The sequence below is a fragment of the Anguilla rostrata genome, chromosome 6 (genome assembly GCF_018555375.3).
Source record: "Anguilla rostrata isolate EN2019 chromosome 6, ASM1855537v3, whole genome shotgun sequence".
In the NCBI taxonomy this organism is placed as follows: domain Eukaryota; kingdom Metazoa; phylum Chordata; class Actinopteri; order Anguilliformes; family Anguillidae; genus Anguilla; species Anguilla rostrata.
Window position 1 is genome coordinate 6,103,690 of NC_057938.1, and position 17,236 is coordinate 6,120,925.

General features: G+C 45.3%; 1 protein-coding gene across 4 annotated transcripts in view; it reads left to right on the top strand.

The window, feature by feature from the left end:
• Positions 1–17,236, top strand: part of slc6a9 (solute carrier family 6 member 9) — a 70,919-nt gene that overhangs the window by 13,593 nt on the left and 40,090 nt on the right. For 2 of the 4 annotated variants that reach the window (XM_064341734.1, XM_064341733.1), the window contains exon 2: positions 9,652–9,973. In XM_064341734.1, the coding sequence (XP_064197804.1) occupies positions 9,944–9,973 (30 nt within the window). In that variant the 5' untranslated portion in view covers positions 9,652–9,943. Of the gene's footprint in view, positions 1–1,489; positions 2,295–8,205; positions 8,356–9,651; positions 9,974–17,236 lie in introns of those variants that run through there. The other 2 variants (XM_064341731.1, XM_064341732.1) reach the window with 2 other exon arrangements.

A 17,236-nucleotide genomic window follows, 5' to 3' on the forward strand; every position in this document is an offset into this window, starting at 1 on the left:
TGAGAAATGAGGACCAGCTTTTCTTACTGTTGTCTTGGACTGTATGTTTAAGTGGCCCCCTTTTCACTGTACTGGTTTTTTTTCGAGATTCAAGTTTTGAAACATTGATTGATACGAAGGTACGACTTGCACAACTCCCTTTCTTTGTATTCCCTAGTTATTGCTTACTGACGTGTTTCTGACAAGAGGAATGACAAACGGCGACTGACAGAAATGATAAAGCCAGACTTGTCCGGAGGCTGAGATGCAAGTTGGTTCTCCTTCTCTGCGTTGGAGTACCATAAATTTCTGTGTGCCGAAGCTAGTAATATTAGGTCATCCTGGTATGTCCACCTCATCAACGCCTTGTGTAACCATGGGTGTGGGGATCAGCATAACAGCCAGAGCACAAACATTCCAGGTGGTAGTTAAATGGTGTTGTGAAACCCACCCCCATCAACCCCTCCACGCAAAGGACACCCCATCTCATCTTGTGAGAGCACGGCTTTGTGCATTCTTGCATCTGACGGGCTCGAGCTTGACACAACTGTGCTTTACTCTGGATATATAGTGAGGTCAAACTTTTTTTTTTTTTTTCGTTTTTGTCTTTTTCAGTAGCCAGTGTCAGTTACTTTTACCCCCGCCGCTGTCTGCGTTTCACGTAATGGAATTTCGCGTCTTGGCTGGTGTCCAAGTGCAGATGCTCTGTTGAGTCCAAGTGCTCCTTGTGTTTTTCAATAGGTTTGGCTGTGCTTTCCTCCTGTGTGTTTTCTGAGTCAGCATCCAGTGGCCAATGTGTTGAATCGGTTCACAATGTTCAAATGGAGAACGTTTGGACCGAATGGTGAACTCAGCTTAACAGGCTGATTATCAGGAGGAGGAGTGGGTTCTGCATTAAACGCCTTTGGGAGCTGGATGGAGAGCAGTGGCTGTGGGAACCTCATTATTTTCACTTCCTTGCGCAGAATGTCTTCTCTTTTTTTTTTTTCTGTGGTGTGGTGAGAGTTAATTTGATGCGGTTTTCCCTTTTTTCCTGTTTCTCGGGAGAGCGATGTCGTTTGTTTGTCGCCGGAGTGCGTTTCAGGAGAGCCGTCTCCCGCTGGGCCTGGCGGAAGTTGTGTTCCGCGCGGCGTCGGTGATTTAGTAGCGCGAACACTGCCCAGAACGCTGTTCAGAGGAATATTCAAGTGTGACTTCCTGTACACGACACCTGAGACACTGGCGACATTTTAGCTCCCGAGTCATTATTGTTTACCAACCTTATATAGCTCTTTTTCCCTTGCCTATTGAGGAGTGTCATTTTTACAGTGCAACCTAACACAATCCGACCAAACAGAATATTGATAGAATATCTACAGATCTGTTGATCTACAGAATGTCATTACATTTAAGTACAATCAGAGGTGAGGTTTTTTTTGTTGTGGAATCACAATATAACAGTAATATAATTTCAGGGTAAACACAAGCTGCAGTGAAGAACAATTACTGCAGTGGGGAAGGTGTTTGTCAGTCGGTTCCGTTTTGGGTGAAAATGCGGCTATGTGACTAAGTGGAACTTTGCTGTCATGCAGAGGAGAACCAGGGCTGAATATTACCACGCACTACTTTCAGTTTTCTGGGTTTTCCCTCCAATGGCTCAGGCCACAGAGGCAGTCAACCAGCTTCACCTGCTGGCCAGCAGACAACAGAACAAGGAAAAAGTAGAGGGCATGGGGAGGGGCATCTTTTTGTCTGAAGTGTTTGAATGTCTAAATGAATCATACCGGCAGGGTTTCAGTGAGCGTCACAGGGTCGTACGTTTTGTGTTGAGAGCCAGGAAGCGTGCGCACGTTGACCAACATTGCGACGCTACTTTTTTTTCAACCGTGCATCCTGCATCCTCTCGAAACACCCTCGAACAAAAGTGAAAGTACGCTGATGTGGAAAGAGCTCCATGTGTTGTGTGTGTGTGTGTGTGTGTGTGTGTGTGTGTTTGTGCGTGTGTGGGTGTATACCCTACAAGATATTTCCTTATCTTCACAAAACTTATAGGCTACTTTCTTCCTCAGCTGTCTGTCCTTCGCTTGGCTTTTGAAACCGTGTCTGTACCGCATGTCAGTAGTCTTCGCCACGTGTTTTTCAGTTGGCTACTTTTTTTTTGTCGCGTCTTTTTGTCGCATCTTGTTTGACGGTGTCTTGTAAGTGTGGTACATAGTCAACCTCCAGTTTTCTATACTTTTTGAATGTGTTTTGTGATGCGTGGCTTTCCAGATGGACGGATGAGCCCCTCATCGCTATGACGATGTAAATGCAAGCTTGCTGGGGACGATGGATTGGTAAGGATTGTTTTTTTTTTTTGTGTAGTTTTGGAGAGTTTCACATTTTCTGCCACCTGCGTTTAGATGATGTGTGATAGTCGTTCTGCAGGAAAGCTTTTGGGCACATACATGTATTTACTTTGAGGGGAAAAGTAAAAAAAAAAAAAAAGATAATTCAAGAAATTGATATTAAGGTTCTGTCAAGGCCTGTAATTGAGAGCGAGAGAGGGAAGAGAGACAGAGAGATGGAAATTTCCTAAAGTGCTATATTTAGAGAGGAGTGAGATGGCAGTGTCCACTGGGGGATGCTTGTGGAGACTAATAACAAATATCCCGCAGTTGTTTTTGAGACTGCGTGTCCCCTCATCTGAGGGGAAAAAAGGGGACGAGGAGAAGGGACAAATTCAGTTTGACAAGCGCTAAAGTTCTCACCAGTCTCTCAGCACTTTCACACGAGGCTCTTCCTGGATATTACACCATTATTATGAATGAACCACCACTGACTCATATGATTTTCAGTGTGACTGACTCTTCAGGGAGAAGCAGAGAAAGAATATATAGAAGAGCCTGATTGTTACATCTCTCTAGGCCCTTGAGGCAGATGTTTATAACTTAGTTGTGCTAAGCCTCATCAAAGTAACTAAAAATGCACATCCACTCCACAGCTGTGCGCTTCTACGGTGTTGCCAACTACGGAACTGAAAGTATGTTTGTAAATCTGAACCTCGTGCCACACCGGTTTTGGCTATGCGGGAAGCCGTGCGTGTTTTTAACTAATGTAATTCCTGTCTTTGAACGCCCCGTGGTTGATGTTCCTTCCTGCTATGCTGATGCTGATGTGGCTTGTGATAAGAGGCATTGCTTGTTCACGCGCAATGGGCCTCGTTCACGAAACATGCGTACCATCACATTTGATCGTGAACCGTGTGTACGAACATTTCCAGGAACGCGGAATTCATAATTCATTTTTTTCTAATCTGTATTTGTTTGTGGCTGCTTCCTTGTGCTAATCGCATGAACAGGGTTGCTCATTAAATTTACAAACAGTCAGCATTCATCATCTCATACACCCGGGATATGCACAAAAAACAAATTAGGCCCGTTGTTTTCTCTTTCTCTGTATTACTTGTGGAAGGGGTCTGTGTGTTGAGACTCTTTAAATCAATTAAAATGGGATATAATTTAAAGACCCTGATTTAAAGGAAAATTTTATGACCCCGAGGATTCAAAATAATTTTATTGAATGTTACATATGAAGAGCCAAAGAAAATAAATACTATGATATTAAGCTTCTTTAATGCAGTTGAGATGCAAAACTGATGTGTCGCTTTATCTTACGGCTTAATAAACATTTCAAATGCAAAGAAAAGAAAAGAAAAGGGACTTTAATCGTGTTGGGGTAGAAGCTTTGCCCCCACGTCCCCAGTTAAGCAGACTGTTTCACAGGGAGGGTAAATGTACATGTTCGTGTACCGCCAGCAGATTACATCAAGGGTGGAGGATTTCAGAAATCGGCTTGTGTTTATCTTTATAGCGCACAGCATATAGCAGCCATTATGACCCAAAAAGCGTTGAATAAAATTCTATTCAGAGTGGTGTCATTTGCGCAAATTTTTTTCATAGGGATTCACAATCAATAAAACGGTTTTTTTTTTCCTTGTCCCCTTTTTGACCCATTTTAATGCAAGCAGTCTCTATAATCACCTTTAAAGAAAGTGGTTATATTTATTTTGGCCGCTGGGCCAGTGGAAATGTACCTGCAAATGTACCTGCACCTCTGGCGGAACACTGACCTACTGCCGGTAACGTAATGTAAATTCCAGAACCATTTTACATCTAAGTGATATTGCTTGGGGAAATAATCTGGCTTCTTATTTCAGACGGTAGTTTTCCACTCCCCAAAGTTCTTTGATGTTGTTTTTTGACGTAGCGAGGTGCCAGTAATGCAACCCAGACAGGCGAAGATTGGCTTGATTTACGACGTAACGCTTTTGTCAGTGTCAGTTGTATTTGGATGACGGCCTGTCAAAGCAGACTCAGTAAATACCTCACCTGGGTCTTTTTGGTTTAGCCTTGTGCCCCATTAAGTAATCACTGCATCTTGCTACACAAAATGTTCACACAGAGCTACCAGTCCCTTGCGAGCTTTTGGGAGCTGAGTTTAAGATGTCCACCATTTGTTTGTTGCCTTTCCTGATGTGGTGGAGATCTGTCCACATGTCTTATCACTCTCTCTAGAGAGACATTGCCACCTGGAGATACGAGGAGAAGGAACTAGGCTAATTCTGGCCATCAGGCTGCAGGTTGGCACTTGGCCGAAATCTGTGCCTGTCAGTCACAGCCACCCCCCCCCCCCCAAACCCCCCATTCCCCCCATTCCCAGTCAGTGTTGGTCAGCAGCAGTTACTGGGCTATGGCTGAATGTAACTGACTAATCCAGTTAAAAGATTAGCCAGGACCAGCTGCATGGGCTTTGCTCCTTGCCTTGTAGTGAGCTGGAGCTCAGCGGGATCAATGGCGGGGTCTGCAGAGTGACCTCAGTGCACTCGACCCCGGCCTCTCAGTGTCCAGCACAACAGAGCGGAGGGACATCGTCCCCTACACGGGTGATCTGTGAGTGTTAGAAATGTCAGTCAGGCCTAATTGTTACGGCAGAGAGGGGTCTAGATTTTTTTTGGGTGTGTGTGTTGTCATGTCTTTTGAGGGGGTGTTTGTGTTCATCTGAAAGGGACGATCGGTCCTGCTCATGGGTCTGTCTTTTCAATCAGAAGCTGTAACTGTAAGCTGCAACAATTAAGTTTAGTTGAAATGAGATCGTGGTCTGTTGCTCAGCTCTGAAAACTGTATTTGACAATGCAATTCCTAAACGGGCTCCAATTTCACTGTTGATATTTAACGTGTGGCTCTATTATCATTATTATTATTATTATTATTACAACAAATAAGACTTAAGATCCCATTGTGTGCACTGTTTCCAGTATTACATAATAAACATATTGTAAGCTAAGAGCTCCTTATCAACTCAGAGAGTATTTTAATGCCTGAAGTAATGCATGGTGTATCATGAACTCACGTGACTGAATACTAATAAATGATCTAGGCACTATTAGTTCATGTCATTACTTAACACTTAATAGATCATCAGTTTATGAACGTCAACTCACTGATAAGTCATACATTAATGAACATGCCATCAACTGTGCTGTAGAGTGGACAAAATTTGCATTTCAATGTTGAACAAGCAGCTTGATATTTAACTGAAATTTTAAAGTGAATTCAGTTATTTGGCTTTTTTATTTATTTATTTATGTATCTATTGATTTATGTGTTTTCAGTCCATAAACCAGCTGGCTAGCTAATCTTGCCAGCTTGTTTGTGCTCTCTAATTTCTGTTGCTTTACTTCCTGCGAGAATAATGTGAAATTATTGAGCCCGAGAATCACCATAGTAACTTATCTGGTTTCCAGGCCATTATTTAGAAAGCGATGACCCAGACAGGCCAGCAAAAGTTAAAACCAAAGCGAAGATAATATTTTTCAGAATGCCAGACACTGGCTACTTGAATGTCATCAAGCCATAATTTAGTGATTATGGCGTGACTCAGGTCGGATAAAAGCAGTTTTTAAGTTAGCCAGTCTGGAGAACGCCTGGTGCCGCGGGCCATAATTTAGCAGTGCCAAGGTGACTGCGGTAGATCAGTAGACTCTCTCTGTTCTTTGCATCGTCTGGGGCAGGTCTGTCCCTGCCATTTGAGCACTGAAGTTTCCATTATCAGCTTTGTCCATCGAAACCATAGATGCGGTGAGACAGCTGCCATCCTATAACTGCAGCGGCCTATGTGAATGATAAGGATCAGTTTGTGCGGCAATGGGCGGGGGGGGGGTGTGAGAAGGGGACAATGGGGGGGGTGTGAGGAGGGGACAATGGCGGCGGGCGAGGAGAGGAGGGGACTATGGGGGGTGGGGGGTTGTTTATCAAAAAAAGGGGGAGAATACCATGTTTGTTACCATCATTGGTTGACTTTCCTTTTCTTTTCGGGGTTGGGGGGTAGGGAAGCGAGTTCACCGCTGTATTTTGCAAAACTTAAATAAAAAATAAAGAAATAAATAAATAAATAAAAATTAAGGATCACTTTGCCAGAGCGCTTTTAACTAAATGGAGGCAGGGGAGAGGGTGCTAACTTGCAAATTACTTCTAATGTCTTAGAATATAAATTTATATAAAAACAATGCAGTAACAATTATGAACAATGTATGTTTTTTATGATTACAAAATACGTATATTTACAGTATGTTGAGGTAGGCAAAGCAGGTAGGCAAAATGGTCTGGGGTCCCCGAAGTGCTCACAAACCTATTGGGCTTCATGTACAAAGCGTAGTCAATAAAGTTTCTAAATTCAATACCAGAAATGTTAACTGAGGTTACTGAGGTTAACTTATTACACTGACAAATAATGTTCTGTAGTGATGTAAAATTGGAAACTGTATATTTCCAGTTTCACATCACATTAAATTGCAGTTTTTCCAGTACTTCCTTTTTATTTCTGTGAATGAGTCATACAAATTTGATTGGAAAACCATTTTAGGAGAAGTTTGAGTAAAGTGAATGTAAAGTGAGAACTGCAAAAAGAAAACGGGTAGATCCACTAAGAAAGCATACCGAGGGCAGTTTGTATGTATTTCAGACTAGTCCCGCGTCCAATTTTTTATTCATGGTTAATCCATTTTGTAACAGTTCATGTGATGATGTGATGATGAACAGAAACAAACCGTTTAAAGATGAACCATAAAGCTGAACTGGTTTGTGGATTGTTGTGGATTGCGGTCAAGTGCGTGTCTCGCACCTGCATTGATTTTGCGTCTTAATTAAACAGGACATTTTCGATTTTCAAGATTACCGCATGTCCTGCGTTACCTCATATCAGATGCCCCTTTCGCAACACAGCGGCAGTTTAATCCTCGAGAGGAGCTGGCTCACTGTAGTGGCTGCAGCCTGTCTGGTCCTGAGCCGGCACAGCTGTAAATGACACCTTTCATTTCCCGCTGCACCGCACCTGCGTGGAGCCAGCCAATCGCCTCGGTCTCCCTCCTGAAAACCAAGAAGGCCTGCTGAACCAATGGCGGCCAAGCCTTGTGTGCCAGGCCTTGCGTTCATGTGCTGTTCCGGAATTCTTGTTTGGTGTAGGGTGGGCCAGTCCCGTTTCTGAGGAACACTGGGGCATACTGGTACAGAATTTTATTTTATTAAGTGCCGAGTTGCGATGGCACGCCCCGTACTGGCCCTTCAGGGCCGGAGCTGCCACCTCGGTGCGAAGCGGAGATCTGTGCTGGCAGGTGCACGGTATTCTGTGCAGGGAGTACACACTGTGCTGAAGACACGCTGAGCCAACTTGAAGATGAGCCAACATCTTAAGCAGGGGCTGTGCCACTCCTGTCCCAGAATACCTGTGCCCTCAGTCACTTAAAAGCAGAGGTGGGAAAAATCCAGGTTCTGAAAGTTAAAAAAAATCCTCCCCAGTATTTTGCTCCAGTCACCTGGATTTTGCTAATTAGCACCATTATTCAGCCAGGAGGTGGAACTAGTGAGTGACATCGGCTGACGGAATTCATGGGTGGGGGGGGGGGGAAGAAAGAAAAAAAAAAAAACACCCGGCAGGACTTTTAACTTTCTTGACACCCTGGATTTTCCATCTCTGTTTACAAAGTGTGTCCAAGGGGATCATCTGTTACAGGAAAAGCGGTGACTGCCACAGCAGCCGCTTCTCCGCGATCTGTGCCGCACGTGGCGGCCCGAAGACCTCCCTGAATTTCAAGCGTGCGCTGTAGTTTTCCATCAGCCCTCCCCCCCCCCCTCCGCCGACCACCCCCTTCACCACGCCCCCCCACCCCCCTCACAGTGTTATCCTCCCGGTGTGTTGCTCTCATGCTAAAGCAGATTAGGGGAACCTGATGGGCTAGGAAATACTCCACGAGGAACAGCAGGTTCCCCTCCTCTGACATCATATCTTATCCGCTAGTTCCCTTACAAAGCCGCCTCCCATTTTTAACCGTGAACTCACTTCGTTCGCTTTCTGCAGTTGGTAAGTTTGGTCTTTGTAGCTGCTTGGGTTGTTCTGTTTGTGTTTTTTGCCGCATTTTGCTCAGAGCTGTGTTTAGCACTGATAAGCAGTCATTGAAATCTCTCTATCCTCTGTGCATCGCTTTGTAATGCAATATTGTTGTGGGATAAACTTGGACCGGATGTTCTGTTCTGCAGGCAGCATTGCTGAGCTGTTAACATTTATGGCAATTCTTCTTTTTAAAAAAAAACAAAACAAAAAAAAAAAACAAGTGATTAATTTTTAAGGAGTGTCTTATTTATTATTTGCATGTTTATTTCCGAAGCAGCGTCTCACAAAGCAGGCATTGTAAATTTCCTCCACTTTAAATATAATCCAAATAATTTTTTTTTCATATGTTGATTTCACTTTCGTGAATGCCTTGACTTCAGAGCAAGCTGACATTGACCTAATTTCAGTTTTATACTTTATTTCATACATATAAATCATTTTTTACTGCTTTCATTGCAATGTAAACATTAATTCCAGTGAGCAGCACTATTAAACCTAATCCGTTCTTATTAATTTTGTTGATAAGAAAAAAATCCCCTTCAGTGATTCTCTGCTTTCTGTTTCAAACTTCATTGTGCCATTTGGAAAGAATCCATTTTTTAAAAATTAATAGCAGTGCACCTCATTACCTTTCTTAAGCTGCTTACCATACCATGGCACATTTGTGTGGGTCACTCTGTTCCTCGCTCTGTTCTCTGTTGCAAAGTCCGGCAAAATCCCTTTTTTTTCCCCCGGACGCCAGGCTGACCTCCTCGGCCAAGTTTGGCTCACATTCCAGAGCAAAGGAGCCTGGTGTGTCTTTAGCACCTTAGAGAACAGGTTCTCCATTATCTGAAGTGTCATCTCACGCTATTTTTAAGCATTTTGTGGTTTTTTTGGGAGTGTGAGGCTGTTTGGAAAAAACATGGCCAGGAACTAAACTTTCTCTCCTTCTTTCCTGTCTGTTGTGGCATAGCTTTATTATTCACATCGATCACATTTTTTTTCTTGGTTTAAAAAGCCAGCAATTAGATTTTTAAGGTACATCTTATTTACAAATGTGGCAGCTCACAAAGAAAGCATGGTAAATCTCCACTACTGTAAATCTTGTTTGGTGCATTTCCCTTTTTTTTTTTTAATTTTTTTTTTTACTTACTTCACTTTTTATAAAAGTTTTATAACCACATGACTGGGACATCTCTCCCCCCCCCCCCCCCCCCCGCTTCTCCCCCCCATTTCCCCAAAAACCCCTGTGTCCCCCGTCCCGCTGTCACATGTCCTCTTCAGAGTGCAGAAAAGTTCCTGGATTAGCACAGTGTCGGCACAAAGGAGAGGCGCTTCGTCGGCAGCACAGCGGCAGCACAGCACAACACAGAGAGGGACCGACCGAGGGGCCAGGGAGGCACACACGAGCCGCTCCACCACCACACAACAACAACAACAACAACCAGCATCCCCCCATCGACTGGACGAGACTGAGAGAGAGAGAGAGAGGAAGAGAAGGAGGGAAAAACGGCAAGGCTTCCGACGCCGCAACCTTCACGGAAGAGGTGCCCCTGGCGGGAAAAGCCGCTGAGCCATGGCGGAGAAACGGTTCGCCGGGATACTGGTGAGTCTCAGCTTTTCCTTTCTTTCTTTCTTTCTTACTTACTTTCTTTTTTGGGTCGGTTTTTCCTCTGTTTCGGCTTGGGGCCCGACTGAATTTCAGTTTCTCGCCGTGTCTGGTTGAGGAGACCCGAATTACCTTTTGAATGGAATTTTAAATGAATCTCCTGTGAGGGCTGCATTCACAGTTTCGAATGAAGCCGTTTTAAAGAGATGCAGCAGTTTACCATCTCTTTAAAGTGTTTAGGTGGCGGTCAACTCAAGCGTGGGTGAGCGGTGTGTATCGGACCCACCAGTCAGTTGCCTTCAGTTTGTCCTGTCGTTAAAGAACTGCAGGTGCTCCTCCTTAACCACGACTGTCCGGTGGGCTGTGTAAGGATGGGGTACTGTTTGAAGAGTCAGCTGAGGCTGATGTCATTTCGGTCAACACGCAACGCTCTCTCAGTCTTGCTGAAACATTGTATTGACACTATTCAGTAATTCGCCAGGTAAGGAGGCCACTGCGTTGGTTGTAAATCATTGCACTGGTTTCCTGTAAATCATCTGAGATTTTCTAACTACTGTAATACCATTGAGTTTCCAGAGTTTCCAAATCACAAAGCCCGAAGCTTCCCCAAATGACAGACAGGAGACGTTTGCATTCTCAAAATCTGTGTGACTCCAGACTTTCTACTCCAAACCAAGCCTATGGGCAATATTTTAGCTAAAGTTTCCCAAATGAGAACTGTAAAAAAGAAAGTGTGAGTAATAAGTGTGCTTAACATAGTTATCTAAGCGTACTCTCTTATTTGCCTCTGTACTGGATTCACCCATGCGGTAGGCAGTATTGAACATGGGCAAGAGAACAGCCAGGAAAGCAACGTGGGCTGGCTGAAGTTAAGTGCATTAAGTGCAGCAGGCCGAGCCTCTCGGTTTGAAAGAATCTCAGGCAGGCATCGGCCGTCCCAGTCACTAAACCAAACGACTGTGCCGTTTTAATTTCATATTTCTCCCTCTGCGCTCTGCCGCGCCTCTTTGAACCTAAACGGCATGAAAATGCGATTGACTTCCCGACCGCGGGCAGCTCGTTGGCGCCCCGAGGCCTGCTGGTGAAGGGGACGTGCTCTAGTGGGCACCCTGGCTCCACTGCCGCCGCTCGCGCTCGCGTCGCGCCGCGGCGTTCAAAGCGCGTCTCGTAAGCGAACGCCCTCCGTAGCCCAGCACCGTGCGCCGAGCGTGTCGGTCGCATCACGTCCTTGTCGTAGAGAAACGTGCGGGAGGGCACTGGTCTGCGTTACAGTGGATATATTTAGGATAATATAGCAATGCAGATCTTTTAACAAATTAGCATTTTATTCATTATTATTATTATTATTTTTTTTTTTTTCCAGTGGCCTGATTTAGTAACGTTTTGATGTGGATTAAACGTCTTTGGCATATTCATTGAATTCACTTCAACACATTTTTCCAGTCTTAAGTCTTAATTCCATTTTTTTCCTCTCTGAACTAACGATTCATTTATCTCATAGACCTGTGATTATATATCCATAAATATACTGTAATTACTGTACAATCATCAGCCTTGCCTCAGTCATAACATTAATAATGAATAATTAATCATGACATCTGAATTCTCCAGCGCTATGTGCCGTTGTTTATAACACCATAGGGCTGAAATGTAAGTGAATTTGTCTAATTCTGAGACAGAATTTTGATTGGGTCTGCCATTGTCAAATGGGAAGGTTCCCATTTAGCCTCCAAAAGCCAGTCATAGAATTTTTATTGAACCACGCTGGACAGGCTTTCAGCCCTTTGCTGTGTTAACCTTCCCGCCAAGATGAACATTTACTTACAATTGCCCAGATAGAAAGTGACTCTGGGCCGGATCGACACCGGTTCTGGCTCAGCAGTGCTGACTTCGGGCCAGATTCGGCCCAGATTCGGCCCGGAGTCGCTTTCTATCTGGGTATGCAGTGTATGCAGTCACATGAAACCAAATAAAAATTCTCCAGTGAGACAGTGGGAAGGCTTAATCTTAATCTGTATGGTTTGCTGATAGAGAATGTGGCAACAGTGTTTTGATCTGACAGTTTACGAATGACGAATGCAAAAACAAAAAAAAACAAAAAAAAAAAATCATGAAGTCACAAAAGTAAACAAGCTGAGAAAAAGCTGCTCGCCCGGCTTCCACCCCTTATCTGATTGGCTGAGAGGTCTGTGGTCTGGGCTGTTGTTTTCCAGCGACGCGCTACGATATTGACCCTCCCCTGGGAGTCCTCTGCTTCCCATCAGCACTTGACATTGACATTGCCCCGCACACCACGTGCACACACTTCTTTTTTTTTTTTTTTTTTTAAGTACGGCATTTATTAATGTTTTTATAAAGTATTTAAAAAATGAAACAAATTTAAAAAATGAAAGACTTAAGAAACTGTAGGGGGAGCAAAATAAGTTGGAAAAATTTAATTAATCAGATTTAGTTCTGTGGGAATAATAGAGCCTCTATTATTCCCACAGAACTAAATCTGATGAATACGGTCAATGGTGGCCTATTAGTCTTTTTTTGTAAGGGCTTATCCTTAGATTGTGTTGAAGTTCAGACTTTACTTATTAAATTTTTCCAACTTATTTTGCTGAGCCCACCTTCCGTCCCTGCAACCTTTGGAAAACAGACAGATCTGAACAGGTCTTAATGGGAATCCTCGCGTTTGATAATGGCACACCCAATCAATATTCTCTTTCAGCATTGGAGAGAAGGTCAGCCATTCACGCTGGGCGAGGCCCAGCAGTGATTGCAATCGTGGGGCATGATGGACGGCTCTTGTTGCCACGGCACCGAGCGGCTGACACACTAGGCTTCCCTCGATCCAAACTCGCTGAAAGAGACGGCTTATCTTCAAAATGGCTTTCTGGGCCTCACTACAACCTTGTGGACTATCTGCTACTTGCGCTAATTACCAGCTCAGCCCTTCCATTGGAAGTGGCTACCTCGCTGTGACCCCCCCACCCCCCGAGCTCGCGGCTCAAACTTTGACCCCCGCGCCGCTCCTTGGCGTGGCTTTCGGTAAACACGGCCCGCCTCCTCGGCGACCACGGCAACCACGGCCAGTAAGGGAGGCGCCTTGGCGGGAGGACGGGCCCGTCGCCTGTGGTAGGCTCACACGCCCGGTGGCCGCGCTCCCTCGTATAGCACGCTGCTCGACGTTGCTCTCGCAGAGCAGAGCCAGCATGGCGGTAAGTGGCCCGTGCTGATTGGCTCACGCTGCAGAACTGCACGCTTTTGATGCCTGGGAACACAGGGAAACTTGATTGTTTTATCGGCAATTGATTATGATTTTTTTGTGGGGGGGGGGGGATATGCAGCAGCGGGCTTAGTGTCAGTTTGAGGGGTCGTCTGTCTGTACTGGCCCCTCAAGGGTGGAACAAACTTCCCACGGTGGTCAGGACAGCAGAATTTGAGATTGAGTCTGAAGACACAGCTCTTCAGTCTGCATCTCAGTTCACCTCCTGTTCCTTCTCCTAACACTCCTACCTTCCGTACCAGTCCAGGTTACGGTATTTTTTTATGGTTTTAAGCTTTTTCTTCTTGGGACTTGCTATGGATGCAGTCTGTTACTTTTCAGGATGTTCTAATTTTGGTTCAGACTTGCCTGTTTCAGAGTGTTGTTAGTCGGGTGTGGCTCTTATGAATTAATTCCCCGGATTTAAATGAGCAATGTTTCTACACTGTAAGTCCTGTACCCTGTATGTGAGCAGCTCCAAAGTGAATGTCTAAAATAGAGGTGTCTTGTTTTTCCTTTTTTCCCCACTGTGGAACAGCATGGAACCATAACAGAAAAGCGACTGTGGCGTAAATGTAGCTAGTTTATTCTTGGACAATGAGATGCTCTGATGGAATTATGGCTCAGCTCTTTGATATTGTTGTGCAGTTGTACATCCCCCCCCTCCCCGCGCGCCCCTTCACCGTGTGTCCACGCTAAATGCAGTAGGGTGCTGTGCCCATGGGCTGCTCATGTATCGGATCAAATACTGTTTCTGTCCTGCAGGAATTGGAACCGTTGCCAGTAACGTTAAATCCCCCTTGAATTGTGCCTTAAAGGTGGGAACTGTAGAATTTAGCTGACAGGCCAGAAAAAGGCACAAAATGTCAGAATGCATGTCAGAAAATAAGTTTAAAAAATGTTAGCCACTTCTACTTCTTGCGTTGTTCTTTTGGGGAAAAAATGTACAAAACGTTACGCAAACTATGTTGTATGTTACTGCAGTTAATCTAGCATATCAACGGTGCAACTGCAAATTAAATCGACCTTATTGTAACTCTTTCGCTTCGCAACTCTTGCGAGAGAGTACGCTGTTGTATCATTAGGTCGCTGCAGGAAAAAAAAACGGCAGTCTTTAAAAATTTTTTTAAAAAAGGCAGCAAAAGACGTGCTTCCTTGGCTTGTTGTGAGTCGATGGTGTTTTGTAAAACCTGAATACGCTTTCCCAGCAGGAGAAGAGGAGGGTTTGTTTAATCAATTATTTCCCCCTGAACAGCTGTGGTGGGCTAATTGTCAAAAGGAGGCTGCCTTTTGCTTAATTGTAGCTCGCTTAACCCGCTGACGTTTGATTGTAAACAAGGGATAGCGAGCCCAAGGATAGCGACTACTTTCAGGAATTCGTCACGGCGTCGAAAAAGTTACGGGAAAGCGCGGTCAAGGGACGGCGTATGGATACGCACGTGGAAAGCGAGCGCGTTGCGTGTGCGCGCTGTGTGCGTAAAACGCAAGGAAGCAGCACTTTTTGCGCGGAAGGATGGGGGGGGGTGGAGGCAGGCAGTCAAGGCTAGCGGGGGGGTGAACATGAGGCTGTCTCTAGGTCAGTGGCGCTTTAAGACTTATGTAAGGAAACATATTGAGCTGTCAGTCACTCACTCGAATTAGCTGGAGCGCTCGCGCCTTTGTAGCCGCGCAACCGTGCTGCCTTCTGGGGGCATGGGAACAGATGTGTTCGGCCCCGGAGGGGCAGTCAGACATGGGTTCTGTTTGTGTTTCGCGCTCCGACTGTACGGCCGAGCGGAGCGTGAGGGCCGGGGGAGAACGCAGCCACTGTGGAGAAGGTACAATGAGAGGACAAGGGCCACCAAATGCCAAACACGTCCACTGCTGCGCTTCCTTTAAAAACATCCCCGGCGAAAGGGCCCATTCAGTTTCTGCCTTTAGATTTCATTTTGGGGAACCACTCAGGCTGAAAATTTCGTTTTTCTGTTCTCTTCCTCTCCCTTCTATTTAACGGCACCCCCTCGCCCTTCGCCCCCAACCCCCCCCCCCCCCCTCATCCCCACATACAAAAAAAAAAGGCAAAGAGTAACAAAACAAAAAAGCTTCGCCTTTCCGCCGTTCCTCGTTCTTGAAGTTATGGGCCTTCAAGAAAATTAGCGTAGTGCCGCTCGACCCGCTATCTAAATCTTCGCGATTCCTGTGTTTTTTTTTTTTTTAAATTGGTATTTCTAGGAGCTGAATCAAAGTCACTCCGGGTCCTTTTCATCCTATATATATAGGTAATTTGTTGCGCTCTTACTGAAGCTGCTTTCCCCCTTGTCCAGTGAATGACAGATATAGGCATGGGACAAGGGGGGGTCTGCAGTTCTCAGGGTCCCCCAACAGGAATGCCCCCCTCCCCCCATTATTTATCACTTTGGTGCTTTTACAAAGGATTCACTAGGGACAAAACAGAAAACGCTTCCCTACCTTTTAAAATCTGGTTGTAACGTATTTTGGAAAAAATAAAAAAAAAGAAAAGAAATGGTTACAGTTAAAGGTTGTTTTTAAAATTCACTTTTAATTGGGTACATTTGAAAAGGATAGTTTTTTTCCCCAGGCCTTTTTGACTGAAGTAAGGAAGCCGTGGAAAGCTTAGGCTTTCGCGGTAATGCTTTTGGAAACTATGGGGAAATATTTGTTTCGTTGGGCTGTGATCTCTTGCCATTGATCTCTTGTGAAAATGTGAAGTGTATATCAACACTGGCCACGTTTCCCAGCGTGGCCTCGCTGAAGCTCACTGGAACTTTACGTTGACCAAACAAACAGAGCCTCCGCATTAACCAGAAGGGATTGATTCCATTTGTCCACAAAGGGGGCCTTCGACCTTGACGTTGACGTCAGCGCAGGTTTCAATGCCACAACATATGTGCGTGTTTTAAAATGCCTGTTTTTCTCCCCCTTTCCGACCTTTTCGACAAACACGCTTTGAAATTTCCCTCGCTAACAAATGGTCTCGACGAAAACAGCGAAAGCTCAGTAGGCGACCGCGTTTTTGTTTGTTCCGATGTTTTGGCTCTTTTCATTTCCAAAACAAATATCAGGCGAAGCGGGAATTTAATAGCATTTTTCGCAGCTTGAAAATGGAGCGCGGCTCCCCTTGGTTCTCTCGCTGTCCGGTCCACGTGAAAGCAGACCGGAGTCACATGTACCTCGCCTTCACTCCCAGCAACGGTCCCATATGTTTGTGGAAATGTGTACGTCGTGTGCTTTTTTCCGGGTCGATTTGTGCCCAAGTTGCTCTGCCGAGCCCCGTTCTCCCTGGAGGGGATCCACGCTACACGCTATTTATAAAAGAGCAAACAGCTGGGGTCCCTCCAGCTAAATTATGGAGGGGGGGGGGGGTAGTGGTGGTGGGGGGTGGGGGGGCGTGGAGAAATTAACATGGAAACTTCAGGTTAACCCAACCGTTTGGAAATGGCGTTCCCGTGTCCCTGGAAGCTTCCGCGGGCCGGGGTCGAAACGTCGCCGGGGCGAGGGAGGGGAGGGAGGGAGCGCGCAGGAAGTCGCTGTCGTGCCACCGCTCGATAAATGTGCCCTTTTGTCGGCGGGACAAAGCGGCGAAATCGCGGCAGCGGAGGGGCTGTGACCCCGTCACGGTGTCTGTCTTCCTCCGCTGTCCAAAGAGCCTTTGGAGCCGCTCGGCATTCGTTTCCATCACAAAGGGAATGGAACAAAAACCGATTCCTGATAATTGGACGCTGTTTCCTGGCGTAAAAAAAAAAAAAAAAAAGAAAGCGGTTGTGTGAAGCCTGGGTTTAAGGATGTAGCCATAACATCCTCCTTTTTTGATTATGCTCCAATTCCGCCTCCCCGGGCCGGTTTTAAAAAAAAAAAAAGAAAAACATTTACTCCAGGGTTGGCACAGCAATTCAAAGACAGGACCATTTTAAATTTCCTTTTAATTGTAACGTGTAAAATTAATGCGGAGTGATTAACTATTAAGTCGATTGCTGTAAAGGACAGATACATGGATGCAGTGAGATATA